The sequence below is a fragment of the Crinia signifera genome, chromosome 3 (assembly GCF_055691185.1).
Source record: "Crinia signifera chromosome 3, ASM5569118v1, whole genome shotgun sequence".
Taxonomy (NCBI): Eukaryota; Metazoa; Chordata; class Amphibia; order Anura; family Myobatrachidae; genus Crinia; species Crinia signifera.
The window spans coordinates 320,063,068-320,075,986 of NC_139219.1; the positions used below are offsets into that span (position 1 = coordinate 320,063,068).

At 41.5% G+C, this 12,919-nt stretch overlaps 1 protein-coding gene across 1 annotated transcript in view; it reads left to right on the forward strand.

The window, feature by feature from the left end:
- Positions 1 to 2,836: 2,836 nt before the first annotated feature.
- Positions 2,837 to 12,919, forward strand: part of LOC146063039 (cysteine-rich venom protein-like) — a 47,272-nt gene continuing 37,189 nt past the window's right edge. The window contains exon 1 of the mRNA XM_083175050.1: positions 2,837 to 2,930. Within this exon, the coding sequence (XP_083031176.1) occupies positions 2,837 to 2,930 (94 nt within the window). The remainder of the gene's footprint in view (positions 2,931 to 12,919) is intronic.

Consider the following 12,919-nt stretch of genomic DNA (forward strand, 5'->3'; position numbering starts at 1 on the left):
TTGGGTAAGGGGTGTTTTTGTGGCACTGAAATGGAATTTCTAGGCACCATAAAAGATACATCAACACATTTTTGCTGTATATATTACAGAGATTATACCAGGATAAAATGACCCTTAAGCTGTAAATTGTGCTGTCAATTTATTGCTGTGAATGCAGAATTTGATCATCATATGCCGAGTTTAATGCATTTTGAGAATACCTGAGACAAAATATGTTTTACATGTATCATTACACAATTAAGGAATTTAAATTGGCAGGAAAGGGCTCAGGATGACTTAGCAGCCAGAGAAGGCTACGATGATGCAATTTAGAGAGGTTTCGTAGTCTATTCTCTTCATAGACAATACCAAAATGTTGGAATTTCCGTGGAAGCAGGCCAAGCGTCATTTATTGGGGACGCCATCACTCACTGTATTTCCTTGTCTGACCGGGGAAAGCACAAACTGGTAACGCTATTCTGCTACCTATGTCAATAAATAGGGATCCAGCTGCTGTTACCAAGTAAATGAATAATTACTGTTTGTTTTAAATATTTTCAGAGTGCACTGATCGTTATTTGCACACCTAAGCTTTCTGTCAAAGGGGATATTCTGCACATGAACCAAAGTTTCTACGGTAATCTCAATCTAAATACGGATATATTTGTTTGATATGGACGGTCCCGCTGTTGTAATGAATAGCATTCCTATGCCGCTGCCGATTTATATAAACACGATGTCTGGTGAACCATCTTCCCAAATGTGAATTAACAGACAAAGGGCTAACACATTATTTATAACAAGAATTCCCACACAAATAGTTTCACATTTTAAGAAAAGGTCTGAGTTACTGTACAGTATACGGTTCATTTATTAAAACTATTACTCCTCCGGTCTCCTGTCTAGTAAAACTTGAATTCCTACTTTCCGGAGGTTAAGTCTAGGTGGCATCTTAAGTACCGGTGTGCCGTCTGAATTAAGGGAACATGAGTTGCTGTTATTGGTTTAGGCCCTTCATTAGAAAAAAGTGTGTTGATTTGTCTTTATTGGTTTTAGTGAGTTTAGTTATTCATTTATTTGTTGTGTTGCTCTAAAGCTGGATACACTCAGAAAGATTTATCTGTCCAATCTACTGTATCTGGTGGGAACATAAATTTGGTAATGTATGGGAGCATTTTTTTGCTGTTATAGGGCCTACACACATGGCGATATTAAGGCATTTTCTAAGCGACTTTGCTTAGTTTGACAAAGTCGCTTAGAAAATGCCTCTACATCGGTGTGTGTCTAGGGGCTATAGCAACAGCAATGCACGTCCCTGCATATTGCTGTCAATGGCCAAGATTGATGCCCATCAATCTCGCTGGTGACCAGTGAGATTAATGGACAGTCAGAAGAAGATATGGAGGTGACTGCGCTAATGAACAAATTATAACATGGTGCTCATATCAATATTAAGGGTATTTAATATACAATTTATAGCATACAATGTACAATAAAAATTGGATTAATGATTTAAAAAGATTTTGAATTTTTAAAAATGAGGAGGGGGAGGGAGAAAAGGGATTATATCAGGGGGTGACTCGACTGGTTTGATAGTCCATACGGTACCATCTTTTTGGGCCAGTTGGTTAGGTGGTAGTCCTTTTCCGTTTAGGGTAACACCTCACTGTTGTTTCTTGGTATTGGTGGCTCTGATTGACCCCGTGGGCTGTCCCAATGCAGTGACAAACGCAGGATTTTCAGAAGGGGGTTTCCAGAGGGGCGGAGCAAAGCACGGAGATGGACACTTAGGTGACCAAGTATATGCCGGGTCAGTTAAAGTATTATAGATAGACCAAATGTATATAAATAATAATAATAATAATAATAATAATAATAATAATATATATATATATATACACACACACACACACACACACACACATATATATATATATATATATATATACACATACAGGGCCGTCAACAGTAGTGTAGACCCCTGGGCATAGCAATGTATTGGGGCACCTACCGATCCTCCAGCGGTAGGGGTGGAGGAAGCTTTGATGTCCCCCAGGTGGTAGGGGGTATTATATCAACCGCACAGCATGTAGGGCCTGGATCAGTAATTTCCACTAATTACACCTTTACTGCACAGATGGTGGGAGATGGGGTGGGAGAAGGGGGCATTGGGCTGAATGAAGGGGCCCTGATACATAACTTCCAGGGTGGTAGAGGATGTTTAATATGCAGAGTAGGGGTGTATAGTGGAGTGGGCTTATTATTCATAATTTTCTGGTGGGAGGACAGCTTGCTTGACTGCAGATATCTCCAGTTTCCAGGAATAAAAAACTAGAGAATCCCACCTACCAAATGATATTGGTGACTAGGGGATCAGAGTTCAGTAGGCAGAGCAATCTGCCAACGAGTATATAAAACTACATACCAGGTGTGTGGAGCTGGAGCAGTAACCAGCTGCTGGAAGGCTGATATCTCTGGTTTTGGGAACAGTAGAGACAAGCTACTAGTGTCCATCAAAGGGGGAGAATCCCAGCTTTTGGAATATACCCTAAGTCAGACAGAACCTGATATATCTGACTGGGAAGAGCAATTAACAGGCTTGGAAGTCAGATATCTGCTTTGAAGTCAGATGTCTCCGGTTCCCAAGGCCAATTTTTAAAATTCTTGTACCCATGGAAAAAGGGGACCCTCAGCTTTCAGCCTAGCTAAAACAATGACTAGCTAAAACAATGCGTTTCTGCTTTGTCTCATAGTAAGTTCTTTTTTTACACTTGTGTTTTATTTTGTTCCGTGCATTGTATTACAGCTCGCAAAGACCTACGGCTCAGTGTTTAGCGTTCAGATGGGCATGAGAAAGATGGTGGTCTTAGCGGGATATGAGACTGTGAAAGACGCTCTCGTCAATCATGCTGAAGAGTTTGGAGAGAGAGCGATACTTAAAATATTCAGTGGTATTGGGGACTAGGGGTTCAGAGTTCAGGAGGCAGAGCAATCTGCCAACGAGTATGTGTAACTACATACCAGGTGTGTGGAGCTGGAGCAGTAACCAGTTGCTGGAAGGCTGATATCTCTGGTTCTGGGAACAGTAGAGACAAGTGACTAGTATTCTTCAAAGGGAAAGTTTTGTAATATACCCTCAGAAAAACTCTTAATCAGACAGAACCTGAAATATCTGACTGGGAAGAGCAATTAACAGGCTTAGATGGGGACCACTGATTTGAAGTAAGATATCTCCGGTTCCCAAGGGCCGATTTTTAAAATTCTTGTACCCATGGAAAGAGGTGTCTGGGTACTCAGAAACCCCCCCTGCGTGCGCTACTGCAATGGAGGGTGCAAGATCTCCTGCAGATTCTGTAGCCCAATAGATGGTATGGGGTATCTCTGGGTGTTTGTAGATCCCAGGAGGAGTTTGAGTCCAACAAACCGAAATTTCTTCAGAGGATAAATGGTTTTGTAGCGGAAGTGAGGAGGAGGATCCAGTCAGTCAGCCCGAGGTAATTTACCAACGCGTTTCACTCCTATAGGGAGCTTTTTGAAGGTGTCCATCAATCCCGCTGGTCACTAGTGTTCTCCACCGGCACTGTCAGCTTGCTCAGCACACAGAGGTGACAGCTCATGCTCTTTTAATACTGCCATGTGCTATGTGTGGGCTGTCAGCTGAGCAGTGCCCGACCTAGCGTAGCTACTGTGTAGGGCCTATAACTGTGTGCTATGTCCCACTAAACTGCCTGATCGGAAACTGGTAAATAAATCCTTTGTGGAAGAGATGCTCTGTTCAATAAAATAGCTGGAGCAAATGGACACCAGACAGGTGTGGTTGGCAGCACACAAGTACAGACACAGCACAGTCCCTTGATGGACACAGTACACATCAGCCCCTGAAAGGACACAGCACAAGCCCAAATTAGATACAGTACAATGTCCATTTTATAGAACAATGCTGCTATGCCTGTATTCTGTATGGAACAGGCAGCACCAGAAACCCAGAACGCAACCAGCGTAGTAAACTTTATTGTTATTATTATTTGTTGGTATTTAAATGGGGCACACATGGAAAGGTTTAAGGCATGGTGAGGCATGAGGCTGAAACTATATTAAACTATAATATTTAGGTTTACATTTTTAGAAACTTTTAGATTTTTTTATTATAAACCTTTTTTTACTATTTTAAATGTCCATTGTTATTAAAACTTTTTACAAAAATATGTAGTATAGGAGTATAGGAGTGGATGACTACAGCAAGGACATAAGCTCCTAGTTGAATGAACATACAGCACAATAGTACAATGGACTCAGCAGCTCCTCTACGGATACAGCACAGTTTTTGAGTCCAGCGGTGTTCAGTTGTGCTGAGGCAAATAAATTTCTCGGATGACAATCCTGTTGGATGGACGAACAACTTCCATAGTTGTTCTCTCTTCATCCCTCGCACACCATTTAATGTGTCTTTTATTTTCTTCATCTCAGCATTCCCAATCCTGACATATCACCTGCATCTTGACATGGCTTCTCTCAAATTTTTGGCCCACACTATTTTGCCCTTGGCATCATCATAGTTACCATACTTGGCTCATGTGAGTACAAATCAAATGGCACATGTTGTAAGAAAGCTTGTGCATACTGTATTTCAAAGTTTGCCCCTTGCATGCACTGTACAGATGGTTGTCCAGGTCAGTGGAGATGACAGCCAGGGGAGTATCTGCCAAATGTTCTGCTAAATTAGAACAGTTGAATTGTTGCCAAATGTCTGAACTTTAATTGGAAATTAAGCTAGTGCAGTATTTACATTCATATTGTCATGGCGACGTTCATTCTGGGCTATAGGTCTATCCAAATGTCCAGGTCCAATCAATTCTCAAATTGTACCTCTTGGTCCTTTGTTTACCAAATGGTTTGTGCAACAGCATCCGGCCAGGCTTCCTTGGTGCGGTGTTTGGCTTGCTGAATGGCTTTGATTTATAAAGAGAAACAATTTTTGTGAAAACCCTGGTGAAAATACACATAAAAAATTCATACACAATTAAATGTGTGGGTCACTTTGGATGAACCTAAGTATAAAAGAAAAAGCAGACCATATGCAAATATTGTATTCACAATTAGCCAATTTAATGGTATACAGATGGGGCAGGCTTCATCCTGGCTGGCGGATCGCCAGAACGTCCCCGCTGGCGATCCGCCAGCAGCCTCGCCATCCATCAGCTGATAAGCGTGTGCGTCTCACGCGCGTCTCAGCCTCCGCTGGCGGGGCGACGGAAACCCTGTCCATCTCTGCCTCAGGGAGACGGACAGGGTTAGGGGGGGTGCGGGCAGGCGGCGGGGACCTCGGGTTACCACCGACAAGCCGGCGGGGACCCGGGGGAGCGGATGGAAGCGCCGTCGGAAGGGGACCTGCGCGCCTCTCGTGCGTGCACGTCCCCTTCTCGCCATCGATATGGCGCTGGCGGGGGATGGCGGCTGGCATCGCCAGCGCCATCCCCTGCCAAGATGGGACCTGCCCCATCTGTATACAGTATATGCACTCACATGTGCAATGATTTCAACTGGCATGTAAAGGGTCTTTCGCTTGGTAAGGCACTCCACAGAGGTCCTGGGATGACTTTAAAATGTAAATGTAAATGTAAAAATGAAAAATACATTTATTGGACAAACTCACATGGTAAAAGGTAGAATTCACATGTAACCCACAATGGGGTATAAAGGTTCCTCCACAGAACAAATACAAGGCAGCGGGTTGATCCACAGCAAAGGTCCCGAGGGGTCCGGTCGGCAACAGTGATCATCTTAAGCGTGCTTTCAGGCTCACCAGAAGCATATCACTAGTGTCAATCGGGGCCCTTTTTAAGCCCCACCAATCAAGTTCAAATGAATTCCATCTGTAAGTGCCAGTGGGAGTAAGGGAGTGGAGACCATCATCCAAGAGGATAAGGGAGTGGAGGCAATCACTTACTTTCTTAATCAGACTGACTTTTCTGAAAAATTAAAAGTATTTATCATTGAGGGCATCAAATTTATCTTAAAAAATAATTACTTCTATTTCAACGGCCATTTTTACTTACAGCGTGTGGGGACCGCTATGGGCATCAGGTTTGCCCCCCGCTATGCAAACCTCTTCATGTTATATTGGGAATCCCAAACCATATGGCATGGAGAGGAGCTGGGAGCAGGCCTGGTGCTGTGGAGGCGTTTTATCGATGATATCCTTTTTATTTGGGAGGGCAACCGTCATGACCTTGATACCTTTTGCAATTCTCTTAACATTAATGACAAAAATATTAAATTGACCTTTGCTATAAGGATGAATTCTTTTTCTTAGATTTATGTATATACAGTACATCAAAGAAGGAAAACTGAACACAAAAGTGTTAAGGAAAAAAAACTGATTCCAATAGCCTAATTGAAATAACGAGCCAACATCACAGTAACTGGCTGAGCAGCATTCCGTTCAGCCAGTTTTTACATGTAAAGATAAATTGCACAGAACCAATAGCGTGCTGTGACCAAATGGAAGAAATGAACACCCGCTTCCTAGAAAAGGGCTACACTCAAGAGTCTTTAGATATAGCTACATCAAAAGCCACCATTTTAGACAGAGACACTCTTTTGAAGGGAAGAGATAATGAAGAACCATAAAATAAGGATAACAACCATCAATGGTCCTTCATTATTAAATTCAATTATCAGCATAAAGAGATCGAGAAAATCTTTAAAAAGAATTGCAAAATTCTAAGGAATGATCCCATTCTAAGAGCCCATCTTCCCATCCAACCTAGGTTCATTTATAGAAGATCTACCACAATAAAAGATTCTCTTGATAAAAGTGCTCTTGATGTAACTAAAAGAAATAGCATACTTAGCCAGGGATTCCATCGATGTGGCTTATGTCTTATGTGTAGATCCACCAAAGGACCCAGCAAGCTAAAGGAATTTGAAGTAAAGGGAAATAAATGCCCTATAAGAGAATTTCTAACTTGCAACTCCAAAAATATTATATATGCACTGGAGTGCACCTGCGGCCTGGTCTATATTGGCAAAACCTCTAGGTGCCTTAAAACCAGGACCGCAGAACATGTGTACAATATAAGGAAAAATCTGGAGGGACATACAGTATCGGCTCATTTTACTAAAATGCACCACTCTAATCCCTGCCATATTAGGGCATTCTGGGGAATCCAGCAAATCAATACAGATTGGAAATGCAATAATGTTGACGTCAGATTAGCAAAAGCAGAGATGTCATGGATTCCTAAATTAAAAACTTTGGTACCAGATGTCCTGAATGGCGATTTTGAATTGACGTGGTTTTTGTAATTATCTTTGAGCCAGACTAATAAAAAAAAAACCCAGGTTTTTCCTTTCCTTTCCCTTTGCTTATTATTCTTTTTCCTCTCTTTTAAATATATATATATATATATATATATATATATATATATATATATATATATATATATATATATAGATATTGCAGCCTTGTAATGTATTTTTTTATTTTATGTAGCATTATCTAGTGTCTTACTCATTGTCTCTATTCATTTTATGATGGACTTTATTCAAATAAAAAATGGACGTGTGTTCCACGGAATGTAATAACATCAAAGGATTTTATAAAATGGAAGTGCGTTCCATATTACACATTCGGAACACAGAACAAAGATGGAATTTCGTTCCACGCTATATAATTCTTGGACGCCACCACAGGAAATAGTGGAGAAATGAACTACAACTCCCAAACTCCTCCACTGTTGTGAGCGTAATTTCTGTGGAGGATCCTTTATACCCCATTGTGGGTTACATGCAAATTTTACCTTTTATCATGTGAGTTTGTCCAATAAATGTATTTTTCATTTTTACATACAATGTTGCACTAGATATTGTTTTTTAAAGTCTTCCCAGGACCTCTGTAGATTGCCTTACCAAGCGAAAGACCCCTTACATGCCAGGTGAAATCATTGCACATGTGAGTGCATCTATATACCATTAAATTGGCTAATTGTGAATACAATATTTGCACTACGGTCTGCTTTTTCTTTTATACTTAGCGTCATCCAAAGTGACCCACACATTTAATTGTGTAAGTGTATGAATTTTTTATGCGTATTTTCGCCAGGGTTTTCACAAAAATTGTTTCTCTGTATATGTCTTCATGGACCCACTTGGTGAAGGTTCATTCTTTGTGTGAAACCTAGGCTGAGAATCACAAGGGTGCGCTATAGGTAAACATCACTTCTAAAAAACTGAATGGCTTTGATTACATTTTCCTTTAGGCTTTCTTTCAGAACACCCAACTCTGATGTTAGTTGACTTACCCATCCACCACCATGCAGCCATGTACCCATCCACCCATCCACCACCATAAGATCCTGTAGCATTTGCATGATTCTTCCCACTTTACTTTACTCTGAAATAGACAGAGACAGTACAAGGAGTGTCTCTTCTGCAAAAAGAAAGAGATCTCTTTATGACTTTGTAGTGACAAGGTCAATAGCAGTTTAGCGTCCAATACAGCTGAGTGTCAAAGTATAGAGATGAAAGTTTGGGGGTAGATGCCTAGCTATGGAGACAGGTGAGCAGAGTAACATTACATTAACCCAAACATTAGTGAACACACACATAGAATGCACTCTGTCTAAGGCTGTAAAAACATTTTTTGTTTTCACACCTTCACACCAAAGTTAAATGTGCCAGATTGTAAAAAACGCTGGGCATTCCCCTTGAAAAGCAGTTGTGTCAACAATGTAGGACAAGTACATGGTCTATAAATTTCATCAGCAGTCATGACACTGAAATAATCATCAATGTGGAAGATAATGAGGGTTAGGTGGCATTGCAGGGATTATAAATTAGATGATGGTATAGGTAAGCGAGGGAAAAGCACATAAGAGGAGAGGGCCCTGCACGTCAGAGCTGACATTCTGAAGGTGAAGGGCAGGCAGACATGGGTGGCACAGATGGGGTAGACAGTGAGTATGGAACAGAGGCTTAGGATGAGAGAGGACTTGATGAAGAAGTGGGACTTGAAAGCCCATTTGGAGTGTGAGGCTCATAAGAGAGAGAAGGCAGACATATTACATTAGGAGAGGAGGAAGACCCAAGCAGCAGCATTGAGGACAGACTGAAGAGAGGTGGGAATCAGGAAGTCATAGGAGGAGGTTACAATAGTTCAATGTGGAGATGACCAGAGAGTGGATGAGGGTCTTGGTAGCATTAAGGGTGAGAAAGGGTCTGATCCATGAAATGTTTTTGAGCTGGAAATGGTAGGACTGTGAAAGGAACTGACTATGTGGTTTCAAGTAGAGGGAGGAGTCAAGGATAATTTCAAGACAATTCACTTTGGGGCTATCAGTGGTCTCACACACACCGATAAGTCCCCCTGCTTTACCATTCACTTGACTGCAGGCCAATCAAAGCCCAGGGGTGGGGCTTCACAGGTTCACCAAAAGCTAGGCTCTGTGTCTTTGAGGGGAAAAAAATATTGGGTTGTTCTTTATCATTGATGGCGGGAGATCATTTGGTTAAAATAAGGGGGCTGTGGGCCTGTTTGCTAGACTGACTATGTTCGCAGAATAAAAATAAATGGAAAAAAAGAAATAAATAATTAAAACAAAATGTTGTGGGGTCCCCCACCATGGCTATAAATTCTGGGGGACAAAAAATAGGGGTACACCTGTATATCTAAAACCAGCACAAGGCTTAAGGGCCAGTCCTGGTTCCCAAAATATGGCGGACAAAATGAATAGGGGTCCCCTGTATTTTGACAAACAGCACCAGGCCCAAACAGCCAGCAAGGTAATGCCACAGCTGGGGGAAACTTTTCATACAAGTACCCCCGGGCAAATCATTAAACTACCTGACTGGTCAGCCCAGCCTGGACCCTTGGGGAGGAATAACCTCCTGCCCGAGGCTGTCCCCGGTGCCCCAGGGTGGTGGGCACCGGACTGATTTATTTGTGTAAAAATAGAAAAAACTATTGAGTTTTGGTGTTGAACTACAAGTCACAGCAAGCCTGCCATGCATGCAGGGACTTGGAGACCCACAAGTCCCAGCATGTGAGGCATTCAAGTTGGTACTTGTAGTTCTACATCAAAACCAATAGTATATAGGACTGGCCTATGGATTCCAACGTAGGCCAGTCCTCTTCTCCCATAGAATCCAATAGGGTTACCTGCGGAAGGAAATTATACTAATCCGGCATAGATCGCATCCTCTTCTTCCAAGTAGGCATCCACTGTATTAAAACAAGAAAATGCATCTCCCGGACCGTGTGCTAGACGGGGTCCCGACAGTCGGGATCCCGACAGGCATTCACCCGATGTCGGGATACCAACTGTCAAAACACGGACAGCCGGGTTCCCGACGGCCGTCGGCTATTTTCCCTCATGGGGGTCCACGACTCCCATAGAGGGAGAATAGAATAGGTGGCTTGCGTAGCGAGCCACCGTGCCCACAGCATGGCGAGCGCAGTGAGCCTGCAAGCTCTGTTGCGCTCACCATGCTGTCTGGGTCCGGCCAGTCGGGATCCCAACGTCAGGAAAATGACTGTCGGGATCCCAACTGTCTGACCCCTATATCACACCCCCCGGACCATCGTATTGGAAAGGCCCCAAGTGTTTGTTTACACTTGGGGCTCATCCACCCAACTGAGTGATTGGCGTGTGATGTCAGACACCGGGTCCGGGCTCCAGGACTGATTGGCTAAGGACGCTCCATAGGAATCCCATGTTAAAGTTTAACATGGGCTCCTATGAGTGGTCCCATCATAAATATTTTTGGTACTTATATGTTAGTTGGGCACCCACTTAGCTATTTGCTTAGTTTTCCACATCCCCTCGCGGGGCACGCTACGATCGCGATCAACTCCATGCTGACATGGATAGTGGGGGTATGAGCGTACTAACTATAGTTGGCGCCCAACTAACATATAAGTACCATATTTTTATAGAACAGAATATAGAAATATAGAAATTCTTTTTTTTTATGTCAGAAAGAGAAAACACTATTTGAATGACAAAAGCAGTGTATTTAAACATGAAGTAAAACGAAGCAACTGCAATAATTAACCCTTTGTGTGCCAACATCTCTGAGAAATCTGCAAAAATATCCGCTAAAATTGCCAACATATCTGTTAGAGATCCTCAAAATATCGACTAAAAATGCCAGCATCGCTCATATTTGTTATATGAATTCAAATAAAAATGTGTAAAAAAAAAAAAAAGATTATATCTCCAAGATAAGGTAACATTATAGGTCATTATACTGAATAAAAATGTTTACTTGGCAATTTTCACACCAATTTTGACAAATTCACTTGGCACTCGAAAGGTTAATGATGTTAACAAGTTAACCAATGAGAATTTCTTTGATAGTATTAATATGGCTGAAATGGAAGAGACTATTGCTCTTTGATCAAATTCCCATATAGGCACAAAACGCGTCAGGGACAAAACACTGTGTATACCTAAATCCTATGCTACCCCATCGATGAGCCTTTAAAGATACAGGAGGGAAGGAGCAGTCTAAAACAGAATTTAAAGACTCAATACAGCTTAGCCACACAGAATACATTGTTCCGGGAAGTAGCAGCTTACTACAGCAGCTCCATTAACAGGAGAGATAAATCACGAACCGGCCCATTCGCAATTGAGAGAGGGCATGGTTTACACATTGCCAAAGTGAACTGTGCTCAGCTGGCCTGTCTCTTAGTGCTCTTGTCATATCCAATAACGGCGACAGCAATTATTCCCTGCAGTGAAGGACTTTTAAACATTGCACATATTAATGCTTTATATGAATGAAGCTTATTAATCAACTAATTATAGATTATAGTATTGTTTGGTTTATCTATGTACTAAACCAGCTGCAGCTGTGTTTACTTAGTGCAAATTTACTTATTAAATTGGAATAATAGCACCCGGATTCTATTGGTTTATTGGATGCTAAACTGCCTGATAGGTTAGTTTTAAAGAGATCTCCAAACTGTTCCGAATTTAGCCCTTCCTTTCTTAACATAACATGTACTATAGGTGTAATAACTCCAAAATAGTGCTGGGGTATGTGGCATAGTGGTGAGGGTGACATTGTGCATTGGAATCATCCTGGGTTCTAATCTGGCTAAGGTGCATTGGCAGCTGAAGTAATTGTTTTTATTATTGTTGGTTATTTTTTTCTTTTTTGCGGAAGAGATGCTCACACAGCATTTCACACAATGAGCTCAATTCATGTTAAATCATGTTCAGCTACTCTGCTGAACTCTCTCTATACTGTCAAAAGCTACTGTAGGCACCTCCACCTAATTTTTTACTTCTACAATATGCTATATCCTTGCTCTGCACTGGAAGCTAAATAGCCTTATAAGCAAGAGACCTCCAGGTATATGTATGGGATAAATAATTGCTGATTCCAACACAGTCAGTTATAGTTTGTGTTAAGGCTGTCTTAGAGTTGTGCGGTCACAAACCTTGCACACCCCATGTATATGCTTATGTCAGGCGCAAGGCCAAGGCAGTAGTATGGTCTCTACTTAACAAATACTGTATACAAGTTTTACATAACAAATAAATCAGCATTGTCTCTCTGTGCAGCAATCCCATTTTTTAAGGTAGTTTCAGGGAGATTATAGTCTGCAATAGAATGCGGTGCACAAAGTGTGTTGTGCCATTGTGGGTTATGTCATGCTCGACTTAAAGGGCATCTCTAGTTCCACATAAGAGCATGTCTAAGCTTTAAATGTTTGTTGCTAAATATTTCTACAGTATATCACAATATCAATATATTTTGGAAAATGTAGCAATTATGTGTACTAACATTTCCACCTGCAATACAGTATTTCTTATGCATCTAATTCATATGGTATTATACATGATAAATGTTATATGCCTATGCAATAAAGTCCAAATGTAATAAGACCTTGTGTGAATTCTTAATGTAATGATCATCTTGGTAAAAA